Genomic DNA, 25,089 nt, shown 5'->3' with positions numbered 1-25,089 from the left:
AAAGCCATTTTGTTTCAACATTACTTAGTAATTTGTGAGAGGGGAGTAATAACACTCAGTAGGGAGTATTATGAAAAATAAATCCTTTAAACTTTATGAGGTAAAAATACACATGAGTAAATGGACATGTTTAAGTAGATCATCTTAGACTATGGACCTGTGTTTTGTATGCTTTTATAAAGCAAAAATATTGTAGTGGAGGTCTGCTTTAGCAAGCTTTCTTGAGAGTACTAAGGATGTCAGAATGCAGGGACTGTGTTTTGTTCCAGAATAACTGCTGTACAGCAAAAGTAGGTTAAACTCTTGGTGCTCAATATTTACTGTGCTATAAATACCCACATTGATGGTTTTGCACTTTATAACTTAAAAATTCCTCAGTCAACAAGTCTTTATTGTAGTTTGAATTCAAGTAAATCAGATTACAGATGCTTCAATAGATTACATTTATTTGGATCTGCTGTTATTTTTTTTCCTTCTGTATGTTTACTATATATATAATTGCCAATTAAGAAATAATCTACTAAATTTTGTGTGACAGAATTGTTAGATGCATATTAATGATTGCTGAAAGTAGAAATTATATAAAGTTCAGAAAGTGTTGTTAAGTACAGGGATGAAGCATTTGGCTCAACAGGACCCTGGTCTGTGAATACTTTAGGAGTGGGACAGTAGTCAAGGAAATAATTATTTGTTTACTTTTAAATATTTTCTTTTTCTCCAGGCATCCACTCTTGGCTGCTTTAAGACAATATTAAATTTGGTAGACCTTTTAGTTAAAGATAGTGTTACTGTTCTTATGCACATTTTGAAGAAAAATAGAACTCTTGAGTTTGAAAAATCTATGTAAGCACATGGGTTAAATAATCCAAATAGATTATTTGCATCTCAAGATTTATGCTTCTTTATGTATTACCTCACCCCTTTTTTTCACCCCTCAGAATGACACACCTTTTAGTGATTAACACTTCCTATGTTTGCCCTCTTAACATCCTGCAGGGAGTTTCGATTTTTAAAAGCCTTTTTATTCAGATGCTCAAAGAAACTATTTTATCATTTTCATCTTTAGAATGTGTGCTTCAGAAGTCTTAAATGAGTCTTGACTGACTGATTTGCTTGTTAAAATATGTGTATATGTATTTTATACATACATATATGTGAAATCAGACTTTTTTTTGTAACAAGACACCTTTAGAAGAATATGTAGATGGATCAACTGAATGTACAAGGAAAGATGTCACTGAAAATTGATCTAGCAGATTTGAAGACAAATAATTTCTTACATTGCATTTTGACTTTTAGTGCAAAAATGGATGAAAGTATTATTTTATTGTGTGCATATGGTACAGCTGCTTAAGTTGGAAGCTCTCACTTGCTTAAATGAGATGACATGTATCAATTTTGTCTGTTTTATGTATCATAGAAGACAGTGAGATTCGCTCGTTCAGTATATTTTTATTTATTTCTACAGGTACAAATCTCTGGACTTGACAATTTACAAGTATTTGTACCAAATAGTATTGCAGGTGAAAAATCTGTGATTCTACAGCTCCTCAATGCAGCTGCTGGAAAGGATTGCTCAAAGGATTCAGATGAGTTTGCGTATGAGGCCTATTTACTAATGACCAAACACAGTGATAAAGACCATGAAGCAGGTGACAGCTGGAGTGCATGGGAGGGTCAGCCAGTCAAAGTAGTGCCACAAGTTGAAACTGTTGATACACTGCGAACCATGCAGGTGGGTTTTGGGTTATTTTTCCCCCTCTTTATGTGGTCTCTTCTGTGAATGCTTATCCTTTCAACCACAGTAATTTAAGTGATGCGTGAGGCATGAGACATTCTATAGGTACTAAAATGTTAAATTCTTAGTTGTGTTAATGCAAGTATTAAATTCAGTGGATTTGACCATTTATTAGAAGGATTAATCCATACAGTGTAAATTTTTGGGGTTGGATTTTTATTCTAAAGATACTTTCAATACGTAGCTGGGTGTTGAGTATCAGAAGTGTGGCTAGGTCTTGAAAACTGCATTTTATTAAGAAGTGACCAGTCTCCAACAGCACGTTGTGGTTGTGTGCGCTTCACACACTGAGACATGAAAACAGTTACTTTGGGTCTTGGATGAATTGTGACATTTAAAGTTCTGTGGAAGCTACTGGATGTTCAGCAGTTCTTCAGGAAGAAATCTTTCCAGTCAAACTTTCCTTCATCTCAAGCCAGTAGGGGTTCCCTGCCAGCAGTAGTTCTGTGCTCTAGCAACGGGGCCAGCTGCAGCTTCCTGCCCCTCCTCTTCTCATATCCTTATGTTAGGCTAAATGAATTTTTCCTTTTGATATGTTATGCAGTTCCTCGGATCCCTACCATAAATGGGCTCTACTGTCCATGAACAGATTTAACTTTCCATGTCACTGTGCCTGGCCTCTAGCATTCATAGGGCTCCAGCAGTTACAGGCAGTTGAAAAAGTCAGTCCTGCACATCTGCTGTTTTTAATGTGCAAGCACGTTACTTCTTTCTCTTGTCCAGACTGAACGATAAAAAAATAGCTTTTGATTAAGTGCTTAGAATTTTATTTGACTTCTATCAAAGTCAGCATTTCATTCAGAAAATTAAAACAGCAAGAGATGGAATTTGGTTTGCAAATGGTATTCTGTCTGACATGCGTAAAGTGCACATAAAACACTGTGTGGTTTTGGTTGTATGTGTATAACACTGGTTATTAATTTTTTAAAAAATCATGATTGAAAGGTTAGGAAGTAAAAACTCCCTCAGAAAGGTTGTGTCCTGCTTTTTTCAAAAACATGTTTTAATTGCATACCAGAGAAATTGTGAAGTATTATTTAAGAAAATGTTCATAAAACAGAAGAATCTCATAAACATGCAAAGAACTTTGAGCATGAAAATATTCTTTGGGGATGAGATACTGAAATCTGGATTAAATAGGTCTTGTTTTGTGAGTAACTTGTTACAGATGCACTGTCTGTAGTTTGAAATCAACAGAGCTTAGTAGGTGACTTATAGTGGCACAGCAAAGGCAACACCATCTGTGACTGTACTTTTATAGACTTCTCCAATATCAGAGCTCTGGTTTCCAAGACACATTCTTAAATTTAAATAATTTTCAAAATCTGAGCAAATACTGTGTAGTAAATCCATCTCTTTTTTTTTCTTTCCCTGTTAAACAGTAGTTTTTTTGTCCTGAAGTGTATTACATTACATAGATAAAAGCTGCTTATTTGTGTTATAGTTGTTACCTCCATCTGCTTTGAGAAAATAAAATAGTTTTGCTAGGATGCTGCCTTTCTGTGTATAACTATGCTGAAAATAATTTTAATATAGTGTTTCCCAAAACTTTTGAGAAGCAAATAAGAGTGTATTCCCCTGGAAAACTTGTGGCATTTGCCCTAATAGAACTCTGCTCGTAAGATGAGAGTTCATCAAGTTCAGTTGCCAGCATCAAGCTTTTCTGGCTGATTTAAAGATATGAATAGCAACAAGAGAGGTCTTTTGTGTTTTAGAATTTAAAAAGTAACCATTTGGAAATTTCTGATATGGGACATGTTTTCATGGAGAGGATTTTGTTCATAAGAACTAGTGGTATCTTGTATTCCTAGGTCGATAACCTCCTCCTCGTCGTCATTCAATCTGCCCACCTTGTGAGTCAGAGAAAAGCCTTCCAGCAGTCTATTGAAGGGCTCATATCTCTGCACCAGGAACAGACGTCCAGCCAGCCAGTTATTGCCAAAGCCTTACAACAGCTAAAGGTAAGCAGTTTTTGAGATTATCTCAGTCAAAATTGATTGTCCTTCGCTCACTGATAAGTAAAAATTTGTAAGGAGACTTGATCGCAGTGCTGATGACATATTCTGCAATTGTAATTTATGCAACCTCTATAAAGCTTACTTTCAGTATGGTTTTCATTCTGATTTTGCAAGGATTTGTGAGTGTCTTTTGAGCATTATTAGTTTAATTAGTTTTGCGCTGAGAAAGTGGGAAACAAGTTCATAATGCAATAGAAATATAAATAGCAACAGAATAAGTACACCATATGAGAGCACCATTGAACACTACTGAAGTGTTTGCCTTCATAAAAAACAATTTCTATCAAAATCCATGATTTACAAGAAACAGTTTTTTTCTCATATTTGGAGAAGATGGCTGCTTTGTGATTTTGGGGTAGGTCTCTGTTTTTTTCTGTTTTGGTGTAGGGCTTTTTTGGCATGATGTTTTTTTTGCTGCGTTTTCTCTAGTGAGTTTTTGTTGTGGTTGTTCTTGGGTTTTTTTGGAGGACACAGAAAAGCAAAGAGTTGCTAGGCTGAAGTTGCAGTGTCGGGTCCCTGCATTTCCCTCTGAGTTCAGAAGAAGCGTGTCCATATACCAGGGTGAAAATACAAAAAAAAAAAAGGCTTGGGGTGCTATAGACAGTAAAACTAATTTTATCTTTCTTGTCTGTCTGGTTTTGTTTGTTTGTTTGTTGTTGTGTTGTTTGTGGGGTTTTTTTTGTGTGTGTGTTTTGTTGGTTTTTTTGGGCGGGGGGGGTGGTTGTATGTCCTTTCACCCTGCCATTGTCTTTGTTTATAAAATGAATCTCACTCACTCAAAATTATAAGACTTGCTTAGTGCAACTGTTGGGAAGTGTTTGTTCTTCCAAGACTGAATGAATTGTGATGGCATTGAAGTACCTTTCCTTTTAAAGTAATGTAACCGTTAGATTCATGTTCACCTTAGTCTTGCCAACTGTAGAATAGAAATAATAATTGCATGCCACCCCATCCCTTTTTGTTGTTGTTATTCAGAATGATGCATTACAGCTATGCAATAAGATAAGCAGTGCCATTGATAGAGTTGATCACATGTTCACATCCGAGTTTGACGCTGAAGTTGATGAATCTGAATCTGCCACTTTGCAGCAGTACTACCGGGAAGCTATGATTCAAGGTTATAATTTTGGGTTTGAGGTAAGGAAAAAAAGCCTTAATGACACATTTGTCTGGTAGTTTCGGTAAGAACCAATTGAGATGTCTGTTTTTTTGTTGGTGCAAATAAGGTAACTATAACTCTGTGGAAATATGACGAATTCTAGCAGAACAGTGTAAAAAAACCATGTTATTATTAACATGTTATTATATTAAACTATACATATGTTATATATATTAAATTATAACATTAAGCAAAAATCTTATGTGAAAGTGATTGAAAAAGAACAAATAGATCTATTAAAGTCAGACTTCAGTTAGCAATACCTGGAACTCAAAACCTGTATCATATACTTTTTCATAATTTTTTTTCTATATAAATAGACAACTGGTTGTGTAAAATAATTTTGTCTGAAAATAGGATGCGATTGTTAATCATAGTTTAGAGTGTGGTAGCCTGCAGATACTCCAGTGGATAATGCAAATGGTCTTTTTGTTCTTATTATTAATACAGGAAAAGTAATCTTAATTTTTTTTGCAGTACCATAAAGAAGTTGTTCGTCTAATGTCTGGAGAATTCAGACAGAAAATTGGAGACAAGTATATCAGCTTTGCCAGAAAATGGATGAATTATGTGCTAACGAAATGTGAGAGTGGCAGAGGCACTCGACCCAGGTAACAGCCAACTTGTTACTGCCATAGTAATATTTGTTTAGAAGTAATTCTTCTGAACTGTTGATACTTACGGTTCTTAAAGTTCGAAAGTGATTTGAATAACAAATGTATAAAGCAAATGAATGCTCCCAATTGCTTAGCAGAAGATATTTTATATCAGAAATTTAATAGATATTTTTGTGTTAAAGTAGGTGCCTTAGATTGATCTGTGTTAGCAGATTACACATCAGTGACAGTTTTGTTTCTTTAAAGTGTAGGGCTGATAAGTTTGTCCTGGAGGTGGTTTGTTCTGCTTGCTGGAAGAAGAGGAGGAATGAGTGGGTAGGTTGAACCACGTGTAGATCGGCTAATTAGCTTGATATGCTGATCTTAAGAGACATAACAAAAACCCCAAACAAAAGGAAACAAAAAGCCCACAAAACAACTTAGGCTTTTTAAAGTATGTTAGCAGCAAAAGGAGGGCTTTAGACACAGCTGGTGAGAGAGCTAGCTATGGAAGGCTCTCTGCTGGACCACAAACAGGGAAGGACTTGTGGTGATGTGAAGGCTGGAGGATGTCTTGGACATAGTGATCATGAAACGATAGTTTTCAGTTACTGGGGAAGTAATGAGGGATGGTCAGTAGAACTGCCACCTTGGGACCTGTTTAGGAGACTGGTTGACAGAGTCCCTTGGGAGGCAGTCTTGCAGGGCAGAGGAGTCCAGGAAGGCTGGACATTCCTTAGTAGGGGAAACTTTAAGGCACAGGAGCAGGCCGTCCCAGTGTGCTGTAAGACAGACTGGCAGGGAAGACTGGCCTGGCTGAGCAGAGAGCTTTGGCTGGAACTCAGGAAGAAAAGGAAAGTCTGTGGCCTGTGGAAGAAGGGGCAGGCCACCCAGGAAGACCATAAAGATTCTGTAAGGCTGTGCAGGGAGAAAATTAGAAAGGCCAAAGCCCATCTAGAACTTAATCTGGCTATTGCCATAAAAACCAATTACAAATGTTTCTTTAAATACATTAACAGCAAAAGGAGGTCTAAGGAGAATCTCCATCCTCTGTTGGATGCAGGGAGAAATGCAGTGACCAAGGATGAGGAAAAGGCCGAGGTACCAAATGCTTTCTTTGCCTCAGTCTTTAACAGTAAGACCAGTTGTCCTCCTGAGCTGGAAGAAGACAGGGACAGGATGCAGGATGAAGCCCCAGTAATCCAAGAGGAAATGGTCGGTGACCTATTGCATGACTTAGACACACACAAGTCTATGGGGCTGGACAGGATCCACCCAAGGATACTGAGGGACCTGGTAGATGTACTCACCAAGCCACTTTCCATCTTTTATCAGCAGTCCTGGCTAACCGGGGAGGTTCCAGTTGACTGGAGGTTAGAAGATATGATGCCCAACTACAGGAAGGGCTGGAAGGAAAATCCAGGGAACTACAGACCTGTCAGTCTGACCTCAGTGCCAGGGAGCAGTTCATCTTCCAGTGCCACCGTGTGGCAGGTACAGGACAACTAGATGGTCAGGCCCAGTCAGCATGGGTTTATGAAAGGCAGGTCCTGCTTGACTAATCTGATCATCTTCTCTGACAAGGTGACATGCTCAGTGGATGAGGGAGAGACTGTGGATGTTTTTTGTCTGGACTTTAGTAAAGCTTTTGACGCTGTTTCCCACAGGATTCTTCTGGAGAAAATGGCAGCTCATGGCTTGGGTGGGCATACGCTTCACTGGGTAAAACACTGGCTGGATGGCCAGACCCAAAGAGTTTTGGTGAAAGGGGTTAAATCCAGCTGGCGACCAGCCACAACTGGTGTTGGTGTTAAGGCCTGCTCTCTTTAATATCTTTATCAATGATCTGGATGAGAGAATCAGGGGCACCCTCAGTAAATTTGCAGGCGACACCAAGTTAGGTGGGTGTTTTCATCTGCTTGAAGGTAGGGAGGCTCTACAGAGGGATCTGGACAGGCTGTTTCAATGGTCTGAGGCACATTATGTGAGATCCGGTGAGGCCAGGTGCCAGGTGCTATGCTTGGGTCACAACCCCAGGCAACACTACAGGCTTGGGGAAGAGTGGCTGAAAAGCTGCTCAGCAGAAAAGAACCTGGAGGTACTGATGGACAGCTGGTTAAAGATGAGTGTGGCCAGGTGGCCAAGGTGGCCAACAGCATCCTGGCCTGTATCAGAAATAGTGTGGCCAGCAGGACTAAGGAAGTGATTGTCCCCCTGGGCTTGGCGCTGGTAAGGCCACACCTCAAGTATTGTGTTTAGTTCTGGGCCCTTGAAGTCCACAAAAGACACTAAGTTGCTGGAGCATGCCCAAAGAAGGGCAGTGAAGCTCGTGAAGGGCCTAGAGTACGTGTCTTATAAGGAGCAGCTGAGGGAACTGGAAGGGGAGCCTGGAGAAAAGGAGGCTCAGGGGGAGACCTTAGCACTCTGTACAACTACCTGAAAGAGGTTGTAGGGAGGTGAGCATTGGTCTGTTCTCCCAAGTTACAGATGGTAGGACAAGAGGAAGTGGCCTCAAGTTGTGCCAGGGGAGGTTTAGATTAGATATTAGGAAAAATTTCTTCACAGAAAGCATTGTAAAGCAGTGGAACCAGCTGCCCATGGAGGTGGTGGAGTCACCATCCCTAGAGGTATTTAAAGGATGGGTAAATGTGCACCTGGAGACATGGTTTAGTGTTGACCTGGCCGTGCTGGGTTAATGGTTTGACTTGCTCTTAAAGGTCTCTTCCATCCAGAGTGATTCTAAGATGACATTGGTCCATTACTTGATGAGATTATCTCCCTCCTTATTTGTGAGGTGAGCAAAGCTGAGTAGTACCTTCTGTGCCTCTGTCTCTAACACAGATGGTGGGCCCTGGAAACCCTGGAGCCCTGGGTTGCAGGACCATGACTAAAGGTGTGATAAGCTCCCCTAGTCCTAACTGACTTTCAGCTTGTACAGGTCTTGCTGCTGCAATGGTACGAATGCAAATCTATGGGACCTGATAGAATTCAGTCCAAGAAACTGAAGAAGCTGGCTGAAGTTACTGAAAGACCTCTCTCAGTTATTTGTTAAAGTTCTTTGGTATCTGGAGAGGTTCCCCTGGACTGGAGGCTAGCAAATGTTATTCCAGTTTTCAAGAAGGGCAATAAGGAGCACCCTGGTCATTATAGGCCTGTCAGTCACACTTCAGCTCCTGGTAAAATAATAGAGAATAATATTCTGGTAGTTACTGAAGAACACTTCAGAGACAATGTACTCTTTGGTCAAAGTCAGCATGGGTTCATGGAGGGCAGCCCATGCCTTACTAACTACATATCCTTTTATGACAGGGTTACCCACCTAATGGGTGAAGAGAAGGCAGTGGATGTGGTTGGGTATTTTGTTTCGGAGTTTTTAAAAAATATTATTTTAACAGAGCTTTTGGTGTTATCACAGTATCCTTCTGCTCCAATTTTCCAGCATATAGATAGACATGGGCACATTATGATGGGTAAAGAATTGGCAGAAGAGTTGGGCTCAAAGAGTTGGAATAAAGGGGGTAACATATAGCTGGTGGCTATTCACTAGGATGTTCTCCAGGGCTGAGTTTTAGGTGCAGTTCTCTTCAGTGTTTTTATCAATTATTTGGGCACGGGAGTTGAGTACATACTAAATTTGACAACAATAGCAAATTAGCAGAAGCTGTACATTCCCTCAAGGGTAGGTAGGCCTTACAGAGAGACCTTGATAGATTAGGAGTGCTGGGCAATCACCAACCTATGAAATTTAACACAGACAAATACCAGGTTTTGCATCTGTGATGGTATAATACTCTGTACATGTATAGCTCAGGGGCCAAGAGATTGAAGTGCAGGCCTGCAGAAAGGGACCGTGGGGTTCTGGTTGGTGGTAAACTCTGTGTGAGACAACAATGTGCCATGGTGGTGAAAAGGGCCAACCATATCCTGGAGTTCATTAGGCATGGTATAGCTAGCCAGCTGAAAGAAGTGGTTGTCCTACCATAGTTAGCACTGATGCAGCTTCACCTCGAGAACTGTGTGCACTCTGAGCTCCACAGTACAAGAACAATATAAAAATAGTACATTATGCTTATCGGGGTCTTATGAAGATGGTGAAAGGACTAGAAGGCAAGACATATGAGAAGTGATGGAGAATACTAGGTGTACCCAGCTTAGAGAAGAGGAGACTGAGGGGTGACTTCATTGCTGTCTACACTTAACTCATGAAGAGGAGTGGAGAGGCAGATGCAGATTTCATCTCTCTGGTGCCTGGTGGTAGGACATGAGGAAATAGCTTAAAGCTGCATTAGGGCAAGTTCAGGTTGGATATTAGGAAAAAGTTCTTCACTGAGAGGGTGGCCAGGCACAAAGCTCCCCAGGGAAGTGGTTATGGTCCCAGGCCTGTTGCTGTTCAAGAAGCATTTGGACAACACTCTTAGATATACGGTTTAACTTTCAGGTTGCCCTTTGTGGAGTCAGGAGTTGGACTTGGATGATCCTCATGGGTCCCTTCCAACGCAAGATATCCTGTGATTCTACTTGCATTTTGTAGGTTGCAGCTGTTAATTCTAGTGGGCCTAAAAGGAGGCAGTGGCGGGAGCAGGTGGCTGAAGATATAATTCCCTCAAGCAAAGTTACTTACTTGTGTTTTTATTGTTGCCTAGTTTTTGCTGATCATGTAGTTATGAAATCATTGGTACTCTTTCAGTCTTGTTTCTGAAAGCACAGTTTAGGGGGCATAGTGGTTTGGCGTAACATATTATGAGTGAATTCTTGGTACTGTTCCTGAAGATAGCACTTACAAGAGTTGAGATATATAGCGTGGCTTGCTCACTGTATTTGGAATGGTTCTTGCTAAAATCAGACTTTGTACAATTGCAAGTGGACAGATATTCATACAAGCTAAACGTATTACTTCATCCATTTTCTTATAAAGAGTTTGTCATATTTTCCAGAGGAAAATTAAGTAACTGCCATTTTCTGTTCTTGGATGTTGTTGAAACCCTTATGATAGCTGTGGCTGGAGAGCAATTAATTTTCTGTGTTTCCTTTGTCTTTGAGACAGGTGGGCAACTCAAGGTTTTGATTTTCTCCAAGCCATTGAACCAGCATTTATTTCAGCTCTCCCAGAAGATGATTTCTTGGTATGGAATAAGTTGCTCTGCTTTTTGATTTCTAAATACATGTGAAGCTATCATTATATATTATCACAGATATTTTTTATACAGTTGTGTCTGATATTGTTCTGAAACAATTGCAGTTGTGTATAACTGATGATGCTGACATCTCTTCAGTTGATAAGATCCTGAATAGAGTACACTTGTGACCACTGGCATTAATGCTTTCAAAGTTGCTGACAAGTTGCTGGTACTGTCTTGGGAGGCCTGTCTACCTTTGTCTCTTGCAGAAATTGGACAGCATCTTTTCTGCAAAGTTACAATTTATAGTTGTCATAATAAATTTCTGAATGTAAGCTTCAGAGGCTTAGTTAGTACCCAGAGTTCATTTAATGGGTATGAATACAAAATCACAATTTCTTTAAATAAATTCTTTAATTTCTTCAAATTGTGCCAATGTGGAACAGACTTTAAAGCGTCTTTCTTTTTTTTTTTTTTTGGCTGTGTAAGAAATTGTAGACTAAACCAGGCTTCTTTTTGTGTTTTCTGCCTTCCTCGTTTTCTTGTGGAAATAAAATTCTGAGAACTTACTTTTCTGATCTTGGTAGAGAAGTGAAAACATATTTGCCACAAAAAAGCAGAATGTGAGTGTTGGCACCTCTGATTTTTTTTATTGATTTCAAGATGTGTTATGAAATCCCAACCACATTATAGTTTCTGTGTTACACATGTTTATTGTTTTGCTTGTTTGTTTGTTTGTTTTCACATACATTTTATCAAGAGTTCTCAAGTAAGTTGTTTTAGTCCCACGTGTGCGTTGTTAGGAAATGGTTGTCTACCTAGATGACCGAGTTAAGCTTATATTTGAAATACACTAATATATTAACTTAGGAAGTAGCTCCATAACTTTATTTGCATTGACACAGTTTCTAAAATACTTGGTGTTTTGAAGAGTAATACTTACATATTTTAGTGATATTGTCTTGCTAAATATCCATTCAGTAATTAAAGGGAAGCTTCCAGGGAGGAAAGAAGTTCAGAAAATTGAATGTGGCCTTTGACATTATAAACTGGTAATTTTGTCCAAAACCAGAATTGATAACCTTGTTGTGACCTTGAAGAGGAGATAAAAGCAATCATGTATTAGCTTGTTTCTGTTGACTGATAGTTATCTAAGATATCATGGCACTTCTTCAAACACAATGTTAAGACACAGGTTTCATGTGTACAGAGAAGAGAATTCAGAGCCCATGTAGTTTAAGATGAAGTCAGGCTTCTAACAAGTGGGAGAGAAAGGGAGGAAACCTAAATGTTAACTACGTTTCTGAACTTTTGCTTTCGTAAAACGGATTTCAGTTTTGGAGAGCATTACCTGAAGCCCCTTTGTTTAATCTGACTCCTGTATAACAGAAGTCACAGCATTTCACCTAGAAATGTGGATGTTGATCTCTTATTTAAATAATACCTGATGTCATAGAAGGCCAGTCTAGATCTGAAGCTGAGACTCTAGGTTGATCTGGGTTGATATGACACGCCAATCACAGAGTAAATTTTTTTTTTTCTAAATGTTTTTTGGTTAACCCAGTTTCAAGTTCCTTTCAACTTCATTAAGTTTCTGAATTTCTGGAAGAAATTTTGAGTAGTCTGAATTACTGGTATATAGAAGTGGCCTTCATAGCAACTAAACCTAAGAACATAATTTCAGTTCTTTATTGTGAAGACGTATTTTATCCCTGATGTTCTGACAATTAAATTGAACCAGAGGAAGATGTAATAACTTGTCCAAGGTTACTACAAAGTGAATATTACACCCAGTAATTAGTTTCGGATTGCCTGGGCCCTAGTTTAGTGGTTTAACTATTAAACACTCTTGCATGAAATTTTTACTAATTTCATGAGTAGATAAGTGGATTTCTTTTAATATGAAGTGCTTAATATTTTTTATTTTACAGACTAATCTTGTTATTCAGGCTGTCATGCTCTCAGCCATGTTCTTTGAGTGTTTCTTCTTGGGGTGGGGCAGAGGAGGTTGTTGCACCTTTTTCCAGCAAGGTTGATTAATTTTACTAACAGTAGGTATTTTTAAGTTCCACTAGCTTGGTATTATGAAATGTTCTTCATGATAGATCATTGTTCAGTTGTTATGGTTACATAATTTTGATAAGGTCAAAAGGCAAGATAAGACTAAGACTTCTAGTTAAAAAAAAAAAACAAAACCAAAACAATTAAGTCAAAACTCTAATGTGGATCCAGAAGTTTAATATAATTGATAAAATTCGTGTGCTTCCTTAACAGATTACACACTTACAACAAGATCATTTTACCATATGACTATCATGTAACATAAAGCATCACAACTTTTTCTGTTTGTTATTTCTAGAGTTTACAAGCTCTGATGAATGAGTGCATTGGCCATGTTATTGGAAAACCTCACAGTCCTGTTACAGGTTTGTACCTTGGTAAGGCAGAAGTTACTGGCATTTGTTCTGGAGCTTTGCTGCTATTGTTACAGATTTTTTATCGTAAAGTAGTTTTAAAATACTGGAAATACCAATAATAGTATTTTTAAGTTTTTAATGATTGTTGATGTGAAACCATTATTGCCTGGCAAAGTGTAAATACTCAAGAAATTTAAAAGCTTTACAGATGCATTCCTCTGATTTTTGTCCTTGAATCCCTGTGAAGTCTTGCAGATCTTCTGGAAAAGGATTGTGATTTACTGTTTTTTTTAAAGTTGGGTAATAAAATGTTTATAACTTTAATGAGACAGTTACAGCTCCCTTTCCCAAAATTTCATTCTTGTATTGCAGGTACTTATGCTTTTGAAGGAATTTATATAACTATTAAGGTACAGAACAGTTACACCAGGGGGATTGATCAAAGCTGTGGGAAGTAGTTCTCTGATAACACAGAACTTGTCATGGTATAAAAAATATCTTTGGCATTACAGTGAGATCAACATATTTCCTGGTTTATATTGAGAAAAGGATATTTCTTCCGCTGTGTTTCCCTTTAACATATCTCTCAGTAGTGTTTGCCTCTTCTTCCTCCCAAGTCCATTGACTGGTTTAACTTTCCAAATGCCACGTTGTCGTCTTGTCGTCTTTTTTTTCTCCTCATGTCCACTCCCTGGACAGGGCAGAAGGCATGAAAGAAAGGTAATCTGACTCAGGCAAATGGAGGTTTTTCAGTGTTTCAGGGAAGTTTCAATTCAACTTCGTTTTGATGAGAAACTTATATCTGAAAAACCTTTCAGAATAAAAATTGTCCTAAACCTTTGGAAAGATGCACAGTCTAGGATAAATTTTAGGCATGTTCGGTACTGTGATGTAAAACCTCTACATTCACTTTTGATACTGCTCTTCAGAGAAGGACCCATTTTAGGTAAATCACTAGCATGCTGATCCTGAAGTACTGAAACAAATACTTTTGCAGATAGCAGATCACACAAACTAAATTGCCTGACAGCTTTTGGCTCGGAGGTGTGGGAAGGGGTGACACGGATGGTGCAGGCTCGAACATCAGGCTGAAACTTCAATACATGTGAAGTAGAACTAGACATACACTGTATCCTGGCTGCAGGTGTTGCAGATACCCCTTTCTATCTCATAATTGGGAGAAAATTAAAAATTCCTAGATCTGTGTGCATACCATATTGAGGGACTTAAACCCACCGTGATCTTTACCCCTTTTCTCAAAGCTGAGGCTCTAGTTTTGTTCATGCTGCTTCCTGTAGGCACGTGGCTGGGGTTCTCCTGGCATTTTATCCTGTCTTTTTGCTTTGTGAAACAGCCTATGTCCACCCAAGTGGATTTGGTTTGGTCTTCTGCTCATGTCCTTGCAAATTATAGGAGCACAACCAGCACCTGGCTCAGGCATCTTTTACTTGTCCTGATAGTACAAAGAAGGCAGAAGCTGGGCTTGCTTTGATGACCTAGCCTGGCAGAAAGGACTGACTTGTTTCAGTGGGCCATTAGCTGTCTTGCAGTGAGACTGCCCCAATAATGTTCTAACTAATTAAAGAGGGCTGAGGGAAGGGGAAGCAGATGCAGACTGCTTTTACAGGCACTGAATGAGCTGGGCATGAGGACAATGATGGATTATTTATGTTTGACCCTGTCCCTTTGTACCACTTACTTGGGGCAGACTGTCATGGGGGGCATGAGTATGGGTAAAACTCTCATCTGTTTGTTTTTGCCCAGTTCATTTTACTTTCTATTATTGTCTGAGAAAACTAATTCTGATGCAAAAGGAACATAATAACACTGCTTTTTAATTATTATTTAGTTTGTTACTATTTATTTTGCAATAAGATGGCGAGTCGTCTTTAATCTGTGAAGCTGAAATAACAAAGGTGTAGTTTTAGCGAAGTAAGTACACATCTTCAGTTTGCTTGTCTTTAATTCTGTGGAGAACTTTCATCAGTTTATAGGTGATTTATGTGATACAACAATATGAATGATATTAATACATGCAGTTGGTTTATCTAAAATTGGAATAATTTGATTTTTTCTTACAGGATAAGACAATGTGTCAGTTCACGGTTAACTCTGTAAAATAGGAATTTGGTTTAATTTGTTTTTCTTGAAATGGCCTTAACAGAGTTGTTTGACATCTGAGCAAATGTGCTTTTTTTTTATGTTTGCAGCTATTCATCGAAACAGTCCCCGTCCTGTAAAAGTCCCTCGGTGCCATAGTGATCCACCAAATCCACATCTTATCATCCCCACACCTGAAGGGTTCAGGTATGTAGCATTAGTACAGAGTCCAAAACTGGTTTATCCTCTCTTGGCTGTGCCGACTGTCAGTAAGTGGAACACCTTTTCTTTTGAAGCAGGTAGAAAGAAATTTGCATGTTAGTGATCCAGATTTTATCTCTGTGCTTTTGAGGACACTATAGTTTCTTTTTCAGTCTGCCCTCCCCTTTTCTTTTTACAATTTTATTGGTGCATGCTTTCTCATTTTGAAGTCATACTTATCCCCTTTGTCTTGCCTCAAGACAATGTTTTAATGTAATGTTTAATCGGTGAAAACTGCTCATTAACAAGACTTGTATTTCCTTCCCCACTGTGAATGGCTATGTACATGCCTGTGACAGTGCTTTCTGTAGGTTAGCATAGATAAGACTTAAAAATGTAACATTCCAGAATATGGTGGCATTTCTGCATCATTACCAACCTTTGTAAAGAAGCTTAAAGCAGTGGATCATTTAGATTTGACATGAGAATTAATGCAAAAATATTTTTTTAAAATTTCAAAATAAACTTTGTCTTGCGTATTTTTACACAGAGGGCTTTATTTTTCAAGAAGAGCAGCACAATGTCAAACTCTACACTTGACTCTTTTTTTAATTTCTTAGCTGTTGGCAAAAATTAGTACTACTCTAAAGATTTTAATTTTTTTTTTTTTTTGAGATGATGATGATGATGATTATTATTATATTGACAGTCCCCGATGCCTCCAAGACTCAGAATTGTTCCACATAAAAGTCTTTCTGTACTTGAAAAACTTAAAATCAGGCCTCGTTATGCACACTTCAATATTTTATTTTAAAAATAAACTTTCAACACCATACTTTTTTATTTTTTTTTTAAACTGTTTGCTGAAGTTTTTCTTCTTGCCACAGCACACGGAGTGTCCCTTGTGATGCACGGAACCATTGCAGCGTTGCTGTCAGTCGCCCCGCTCCTGTCGGTAGCGACTCAGCTCAGCCCAAACCTCTCAGCAGTGCAAATGATACCAGGTAGCTCCGCTCCACGATGTGGCAGCCTCATCCTACTCACATCACCCATGTACCTCTTTCCATGTCCTTGCATCCTAGCAGATCATTTGCACTGTGCATTTCCGTCCCATCCTGTTTTCCACCGGCTCCTTCATTCGTGTTTGACTTGAACAAGATCTTATGGCCAAGAAATAGATCTCAGATTTAAAATGTCTCAACAATATGGTAGTTAAAGCACATGGTTCTGATGTAGATTACAAATTTGCTCAGTAAATATGTCCATGAAATTAGCATATGCCAGTCAGTTCATTGGTATAACTTTACTAAATATTTAGTGTTGATAACTAACTCTTTGCACTGTGATGACTGTAACATGCAGATAAGCACAGAGATATATATTTGGTGGGTTTTTCTTACGCTAGCTAAGTTTTGTTGTTACTGTCTGCCATATATAAGATTTCAGGAGGTTTTTTTATTTCTTGCTACACCTTTGGCTTCTTAGGGTTGTGCGGAGTAAACTTCACGTGAAAGAAACAAATCTGTATCAGGATATGTAACAGAAACTACTCCTGTGTTGTCTGTTTGCAGAGGTCCCGAGTGAATTTTTTTTGGCAGATGTGTTAGTGGCTTTCTTGCTTTTTGATTTGATTGTTATATTTCAGAGTGCTGGTGTTCCTTCTTCCCTTACTACAGCAAGACCATTGACATGTCTCCCAGGTTCTCTAAATTTACTCTTATTTAAAAAAAAAAAAAAAAAAAAGAAAAGAAGATATTTTGATATATTGATATATTTTATTTTCCCCCTGCATCCCTGACTGTGAAGATTCTACTGTTCACACAGTGGTATTATCTTAGGGGTTGTAAGTAGCTTTTTGAACTCTTATTTCTGCTAGAGAGTACCAAAAGTTCTCTTGTATGTGTCACATGATATCACTGTATCACACAGCTGTAGAGGAAAGAAACAGGGAGTGAAGGAACAACAGATTGATGGTGACTCAGATATGACTTGATTATGAAATATTTAAGTTTTAGTAAAAAAATTTCAATTGTTAGCCAGCAACCATCATGATTTATAGATTTGTTACCAGATGCGCAGCAAAAGCAGGTATTAAGGTGCTAAGAGGGAAATACGTGGTGTTAAGAGGGAATTAAGTTCCCACTTCTGGTATAAAATCTTTCCTGCAAGTTTTTTCCACTTTATTTTTATGATAAGATGTGTCTTTCACCCTGCAGTAGCTTCTAGTTGTACAGCTTTTGAGTCTGGGCCTTTTTTCAGTTGAAAATATATCCTGAATTTTGGTCATTCAAACTACTTGTATTTATTGTATATCCTTCATGCTTCTGCTTTAAGCTCCCTGTTAAAAAAGACAGAGTAGGTGGTAGTGTGAAGCACTGCATTTGAAAAGCAAGTAACAGTCTAGAGAATTTTCCCTGAGAGCTTTTGTCAGCTTTAGAAGCTGACAGGGTGATGGCCAATTACTATGTGTGATTATGAAAATGCAGAATTATTTTATTTGATAATTAGTCTTTACAGAACATACAGAGGGGATTTTTGTCTAGAATATGTACAGCACTTTGAGCTGAGGCATATCTCTGAAGTTAGTTAATTTTTCAAGAGGAGGCTTTGTTGTGATTTTATATCACTCAATGTAACTGTCACATCTATAATTTGGCACATCTGAATACAGTGATAAATTCTTTTAATGTTTTCTGCATGAGTGTCCTACACAAATATTTATCAAAGTGTGAAGGTTGGCATTTTCACAGTTTCTTCTAATTCAAGAAGATGGTCATAAGGAAGGAAAGAAATGTGAATTCTACTTCATAGTTGCAAACAAATGCATAATACTTTCATGGATTGTAACATGAAAATTCATGTGAGTGTAGTAGTTTAGTCCAATTGTCTAGGCCTATTTTTCAGAGACGTGTATTTTTCTTAGAGTTTGCAGTTTGCACTTTTCTGATGGTTCTTAAAATATTTGTATTTTATGTTTATTTTATTGTTTTTAGACACTCATGGATTTTTAAGTAGCATCGTTCAACTGCCTGTATACATAGGCAGAATTTTAAGGAAAAAAGTATTAAAGCAGAAACAGAGTTGTGGAGGCTGTTGGATATTTTTAGGGGTTTTGTTTATTGAGGGAAGCAGAATATTACAATGAAGGGTATTGATAGAAAATTTCTGGCTTCAACATAATTAAAAGAAAGTTGCAGACATTAACGGATTGCAGTCTTAATTGCAGATTTCATTTATTTGTGCCTGAAAAGAGAAATGGAGTCTGTTGGATCAAGAAAGCACTTTGTGGTTTTGCATGCAGGAGGTGTAGGGTCCAGCTGCTGGAGTAGTAAAGAAACTGAAATTCTGTACACTTTCCAGAAACTCTCTAGATATTTATGACATTATTGTAGGCATTAAATATCTATAAAACATTGAATGTAGGAACTGGAATGTAGAAACTTGGTAACGTCAGTTGTACTAGGCAGTGTGTAGTGCACAAATGCCACCATAATTCTATTGAAGTGCTTTCTTTTAAAAAAAAAAAAAAAAGCTTAATATAAGTGGAAAATAAAATCTAAAGTGGCAATACCTGGTTGTTTACATTGAGCTTTCTGATGGTTATACATTTACACCATGTTCATACTTATGACCTTTAAAATATTTAATTTGTGAGCTAGCTGGTGTTATTATTCATCCCTTTGTGTTTATCCAGGACTGGAGGAGAAATTTGGCGAGTTCTCTTATATTCTGTTTCTTTGCCTACATACACACAGTCTTTCTGGGCACAAGCAGGAAAATATCTGGGTGGCCAAGATGGGCCTGAAATGGATTTTAGACATCTGCATTCAAAGCTGTGATACTCCAGGTCCTCTGTTCAGTTGCTGCCTTGTTTTTAGAGGTGGCTTAGCTTTGCTTGTTTTGCAAGTTCTTTGTGCATCTAGAACTGTTGGTCTGTAGGTGCTGAGAATAACCTCAGCCTTCTTGCCGATTAAAACCTCAGCTTCCTGAAGAGTACTGAGGACTTTCACTACTCGGTTTCAGTTCCTCCTCAAAAGATCCAGTTCAAAGTAATAGGGAGTGCAAAGCAAACATCCTATTGAGAACATTCATGTGAGAATAGGGTGTCCTGGGGTTTGGCTTCTGTTCTCAAGATTGTGAAGATTGTGTCATTTTTTTTTTCCTCTTTTTTACTATTATTAGGTTATTAATTGGATACAATTTGGAAACAACTTTAGGGCTGTAGGGAAGTCCCTTCATAGGTGTGTGCACTTTGTGATACCAGGTATCTTTCATCATTTTTTTGTATTTATTAGCTTTCAGTGAAGGATTTAACAATGGTCCCTACTTTCCACTGATGTTTAGATTATGCCTCTAAAGCATTATGTTAAAGGAGGCATCAGTCACAACTCTTCCCCACCATACTTTAAAAACTGAAAGGGAGCCATCCCCAAAAGGGAGTTCCTGTAGAGGGGCTTTCATGATGCATAGCTGGCTGTCAAACATGGGTGGATTGATCAATGTCTTGGGCTGGAGAAAGGTGCCTGAAGATTTAAGGATTTAACTCATTTCTCTCAGTATTGTTTCCCTTTCAGTTCAGCATGCTTATTCATCTGGGTCTTATTCTAAGGCATCTAATTCTCCTCTGTGCTGTCTGAAGCAGCTAGGCCCTCCACGCAGTCCAGCTGCTGGCATTTAACGCTGTCCTTCCTGTCAGCTGGCTTGTGGCTCTTCCCACTAGTTTTCACTTAATGACTGTGGACTGTGACTGTATTTGCAGCACCCTAGGAGCCTATGAATTCAGTTACCACCTTTCATCTGATAATGTGGCTCACATTATCACCCAGCTGAGTCACTTCTGATTGTATATCCCAACCTGGCACCAGCTGCATCCTGCAGCAGCTGTCTCAGTAGTCTATTACAAGTCATTAAGATGGATTCTGTTGTTGTGGGCAAGTGACAGTTTTAAGTACTTTATGCTTTTGAAGCTTATGGTTTGGTCACAGAGTGGCATAACTAAAAACTATCTAAAAAGTCTTCATTTGGGGGAAAAATAGCATAGAAAGGGTTCTCAGATTACTTCTCAGCATTGGTTTCTCCATCATGTTAGTCTCATGATTCATGTCCTAGGCTTCAGAAGTTCCTTCTCTTTAAAACTGCAGTTAAATTCTCACTAGTAGTTATGTAGTGCAATGCTAAGTTAATTAGTACAATGGCTTTTTTTAACAGGGGTTCCAGTGTCCCTGAAAATGATCGACTGGCTTCAATAGCAGCTGAATTGCAGTTCAGATCCCTTAGTCGTCACTCCAGTCCCACTGAAGAACGAGAAGGTGATTGTCACAGTAACAGATTGTGACCTGGATGTGTAGATGATTTATGTTATTAACATATTTCTCTGTTACCAGTTCCTACACTTTCCAAAACTTCTTTCATCTTTTCCCATTCAAAAATCTTAGATTTTTAACCTTTACACTTAAATTGCCAGAGTAATTTCTTCTATTTTCAGACATATCCACCATTCTCTTGCCTTTCATATTGTTTCTGAATTGTACCTGAAGGAATTTCCTGGTGTCTTACTAAGTTACAGTATTCAAAATGAAATGAGTGACATGATTGCTGAATTATATACCCTCTTTGATAGTAGATTTCTAAGTTAATAAGTTTTCTCTCCAGTTCTTTAACTACCACTGCAGTACTCGTCCTACAAATACGTGCTGTTGTTTTGAATCCTGGAAGGAGGGCCGGGGTGTGTGACTTGATGTCCTGATCAAGGCCCCTTCAGCTTTCCCTAGACCCTCTGTGTGTGGTATTTATTGAAAAAATACCTTGAAACATTGATTGTTAAGATAGTGTGGTCTGTACAAATCAAAATGAAGTACAAAATCCCAAGCAAAGTTCAGTTCATATTATGCTCATCCTGCAAAATGGATTTCAAAGAAAGAAATGCCTTAAAATTTATACAAAGGGATGTGGGGGATTCTTTCTGTTTTGTTCTTGTAAGCAGGTGTTGAAAGTCTTTTCTGCCTCGTGCCTATTCCCTTTCTTTTTTTTTTTTTTTTTTTGTATCTGTATGAATGGGAAACTGGCTTGGGTTAGAATCAATGGAGATCTTTTTCTAAGGAAACTTAGAAGATTGTCTTCCTACCAATTTCTTACATACTTGATTCTGTGTGCCCTGACTTGAAGTGCTTCCCTCTTGTGGAATGAAATTGTGAAAGCAGATCTCTGCTCCTGTATAAATGGAATCCTATTTCAGAATAGCTATCCTGATTTGTTCTTTAAATATAAGTAATTCTTGAATTCAAGAACATACACGGCTGTATGGTTACCTCATATACTTGTTGGGTGTATTAATTCTGAGATGTAAGATCTCAGCTTCTGCTGAATATAGTGACACAATCCTTAATACAAAATAAAGACACTTTTATGCTAACGATATTATTTCTCTAGAACCATTGTATCCAAAAGGAGATTCAAGTGGCTCATCCCGGCGGAGTTGGGAGCTCAGAACTTTAATCAACCAGACCAAAGGTAGGTGTTCATGAGGCACTCACGTCATGACTACTAAACTAGTGCTGTAATAAAAGGCTGAATCTTAATGCTGGTTGTGAAAAGGTTTTCACAGCGTTTTACATAGGAAGGGGGGAAAAAATAAAATGCTGATTGCTCTCAGAAGATGTTGCTAACAAAATCACAAGGTGTACTCTCTGAGGTAGGAGCAATTAAACTTCATAAAAGTTTAGTTAATAAAATCTCATCTTTTCTGTTTCTGAAAGTTACTGGCAGTGTTTTGCAAAATGACTACATTAGTATAGGAATTGCAGAAGTTTGCTGTCCCTATTATGTGCTCAATTATGAATTCCATGACAATAGAAAGCACTTTGTCTTGTTTTGGGATTATTAACAGCATGTGATTTTACACTGTTTCCCAAATTCAAGGCCATTATGGGGCCCTTTCTTCTATGTTCTGCTGATTATTTTCATGAAACTTAAAAGTATCGTGTTTACTTCTGGGACTTGTATACTGTACAGATGCATACATGTCACTTGGTTGCATATGTTCCGGCAAGGTGGAACCACGTGCAACATTAGGAAAAAATTCTGTCACGCAAAAACTGGTCTCTCATTTCTGGCTAAGAACACAGGAAAAGCAGCAATTTTTTTTTTTTTTTTCTGAAATCTAAAAGGCTTATTTTTTTGTGCAGAACATAAACACTGGATGAATTGAGTTTGTTTAAACTAAAAGATAAGAATGAGGGAAAATTGAAAATTTCTAGAAGACTGCCACAATGGGAACTGGTTTCACTGTCCACTGTAAAATACTGTAGAATATGTCATTTGGGAGTATCAATATCTGCACCTTTTGGAGGCTGTTAGAAACAGGTCAGACTACTGCCTGTCAGCAGTGACAGATGTGTAATTTTTTTTGCTTTACAAGGAGGGAATAAATTAATGCCATCTTGAGATTTCTACTGTCCTCCCTCACTAGGAATTTGTGTCATCATAAGACTTGAATGCTGGAGCTGTCTAATACTTCTAAATCTTTGAAATAACAGATGCTGTGAGTTCTCCAAGAAAACTCTCATATCTCTGTAGAGTAAAACCTACCTGTCCTTCTTTCCTTAGTGCTCTTAGTGGCCCTAACATATTTCCACTATCCTATTGGTAGTTAGTTGCAGGCCCAATGCAGGCAAGTGTGTTGCATTTCATACATTTAATTTCCTTGAATCAACGAAGAGATGATCAGAAAAGCACCAGTAGTCTCATTTTACTTTAGTTTCGTATGCAATCTGTAAGGGATAGTTTCATATGTGGTTGTTAAAATGTTTTATTCTTTTCCTACATTTTAAGTTAGACTCGCAAAATAGTTGCTTTATAACTCAGGTCACTTCATGTGATAGCAAAAGGTAACAGACTGTAAACAGAGAAAATATTTCTCAATCAAGGAAATTGTTCATCACTCTTTTTAGACACTGCTTCCAAACAAGCACCGATTGAAGCTGTTCAAAAGTCTGTTCAGTTGTTTGAAGAAAGGAGATACAGAGAGATGAGGAGGAAGAACATCATTGGCCAAGTTTGTGACACACCGAAATCTTATGATAATGTCATGCATGTAGGTTTGAGGAAAGTGACTTTCAAGTGGCAGAGAGGAAACAAAATTGGTACGTTCATTAAACCTTCATTTATCAGGCTAAAATACCAGGTTTGGTATTTTTGAAGGAAATAAGTCTATCTTTTGAAATCGTGGTTCTCTGCACAGGTAATATCAGCTTTATTGAAATCAGAATATTAAAATATAAAGATGCAGCTAGGATTTCCTTTATGTGGAAATTGAGTGACGTTTTCACTGGTCAAATAGCAAAAAACAAGAGGAAAGGATTTGGTTAGGACAGTTACTTGGTATGATCTTCTGATTCCTGCATGTGTTTAACCCTATAGAATGTTTGAGTTCTGCTTTTGGAAGAACCAGAAATATGAATGGAAATGAGCACAGACTTTGGAATTTGCTTAATCTCCCAATATTGCTTGTTTTTTCCCTGTATGATCATTATTTTCTCTTTGGTTTGGGATTTGTGGGGAAAATCTATGAGAAACTTTCTTTCAGGTCAGCCTATTAATGTAATGTTTTTTATTTTCATCAGCTTGAATTCAGGACTATCAATGTAGTATTAGGTGTTACAGGTTAAAAGCTACTTGAAATTTTAAATTAATATAGAGGTAAATAATCTTGGCAAGCTGAGTTTTCAGTTATGTTTGCTTATTGAAGTTGATGTGCATGTTGCTTATTGAATGTAGTGCAATTAGTTTTTCTGAATTTAATTTTAATTCTGCAGGTGAAGGCCAGTATGGGAAGGTCTATACCTGTATCAGTGTTGACACTGGAGAGCTGATGGCTATGAAGGAAGTGAGTACCCTGAAGACAAGAATCACTCCTGCCCTTGTTTTTTTTCCAAACCAAATGTACATGACTTGGCAAGCACTAAGGATTTCTGAACACTGTTAACTGGGAAAGGGTGGGAAGACAAATTGTTTCTTCATGTAGGCACTGTCACTTGTTCCTCCTTAAGATGTTTAGGCTTTTTACTTTCAATTCACAACTTTTAATTTAAATATATGTAGAATGGATAATATTTTAATACTAATCTCATAGGGATGTTGTGAACTTAATGATTGCTTAATATGTGTGAAATTCCATTAAGAGATCTTAAATTCCTTTGGAAAGAGTTGCCTGAATGATGAAGACAGTAAACAAACTTAAATTTTACTTTGCACTATTTTATCTCACTCTAGTCCCCTTTTCTTGATGCCTTAGAGAAAAAGATAGGAAATGTCAAATCAGATGTTCTTAGGTTTCTCCTGCAGTTTAAGTGAGCTATGCTGAATCACAACTAACTTAGTAGGTCCAGAAAATTTAATTTTCAGGGCAGAAGTAAGTAAAGCTGTGTAGGCATAGAGATCCATTTTCCCTATAGCACCTTGTTTTTTAAAATATTTGTCTTGTTTAGTTTTACTGCATTTCAGCATCTTCAGACAACTGTGAGCATCAGCTGCTCACAACAGTTACCATTACCAGCCATTTTATGCTACAGCAGTTACATTTTATGAGCCAGAATACCAACACCTGAAATTTTGTAGTTGTTGTTTTGGTTCTGGTTTGGTGTTTTTTGTTTGGTTATTTCAACGACCTGGATGAGGGTACAGAG

The 25,089-nt window shown here is 37.9% G+C and overlaps 1 protein-coding gene across 1 annotated transcript in view; it reads left to right on the top strand.

Annotated features, from left to right (window-relative positions):
• Nucleotides 1-24,290, top strand: part of MAP3K4 (mitogen-activated protein kinase kinase kinase 4) — a gene marked incomplete at its 3' end in the record, with an annotated part of 43,664 nt that extends 19,374 nt beyond the window's left edge. Inside the window, exons 10-21 of the mRNA XM_008947132.1 lie at nucleotides 1,469-1,735; nucleotides 3,610-3,759; nucleotides 4,792-4,953; nucleotides 5,453-5,586; nucleotides 10,616-10,694; nucleotides 13,048-13,126; nucleotides 15,316-15,412; nucleotides 16,294-16,410; nucleotides 20,615-20,715; nucleotides 21,836-21,916; nucleotides 23,356-23,547; nucleotides 24,220-24,290. Of these exons, the coding sequence (XP_008945380.1) occupies nucleotides 1,469-1,735; nucleotides 3,610-3,759; nucleotides 4,792-4,953; nucleotides 5,453-5,586; nucleotides 10,616-10,694; nucleotides 13,048-13,126; nucleotides 15,316-15,412; nucleotides 16,294-16,410; nucleotides 20,615-20,715; nucleotides 21,836-21,916; nucleotides 23,356-23,547; nucleotides 24,220-24,290 (1,530 nt within the window). The remainder of the gene's footprint in view (nucleotides 1-1,468; nucleotides 1,736-3,609; nucleotides 3,760-4,791; nucleotides 4,954-5,452; nucleotides 5,587-10,615; nucleotides 10,695-13,047; nucleotides 13,127-15,315; nucleotides 15,413-16,293; nucleotides 16,411-20,614; nucleotides 20,716-21,835; nucleotides 21,917-23,355; nucleotides 23,548-24,219) is intronic.
• Between the last annotated feature and the right edge of the window lie 799 nt (nucleotides 24,291-25,089).

The sequence above is a fragment of the Merops nubicus genome, unplaced genomic scaffold (genome assembly GCF_000691845.1).
Source record: "Merops nubicus isolate BGI_N331 unplaced genomic scaffold, ASM69184v1 scaffold6519, whole genome shotgun sequence".
NCBI lineage: Eukaryota > Metazoa > Chordata > Aves > Coraciiformes > Meropidae > Merops > Merops nubicus.
Note: the sequence above shows the minus strand (reverse complement) of the source record. Positions and strands in the feature narration are given on the sequence as shown.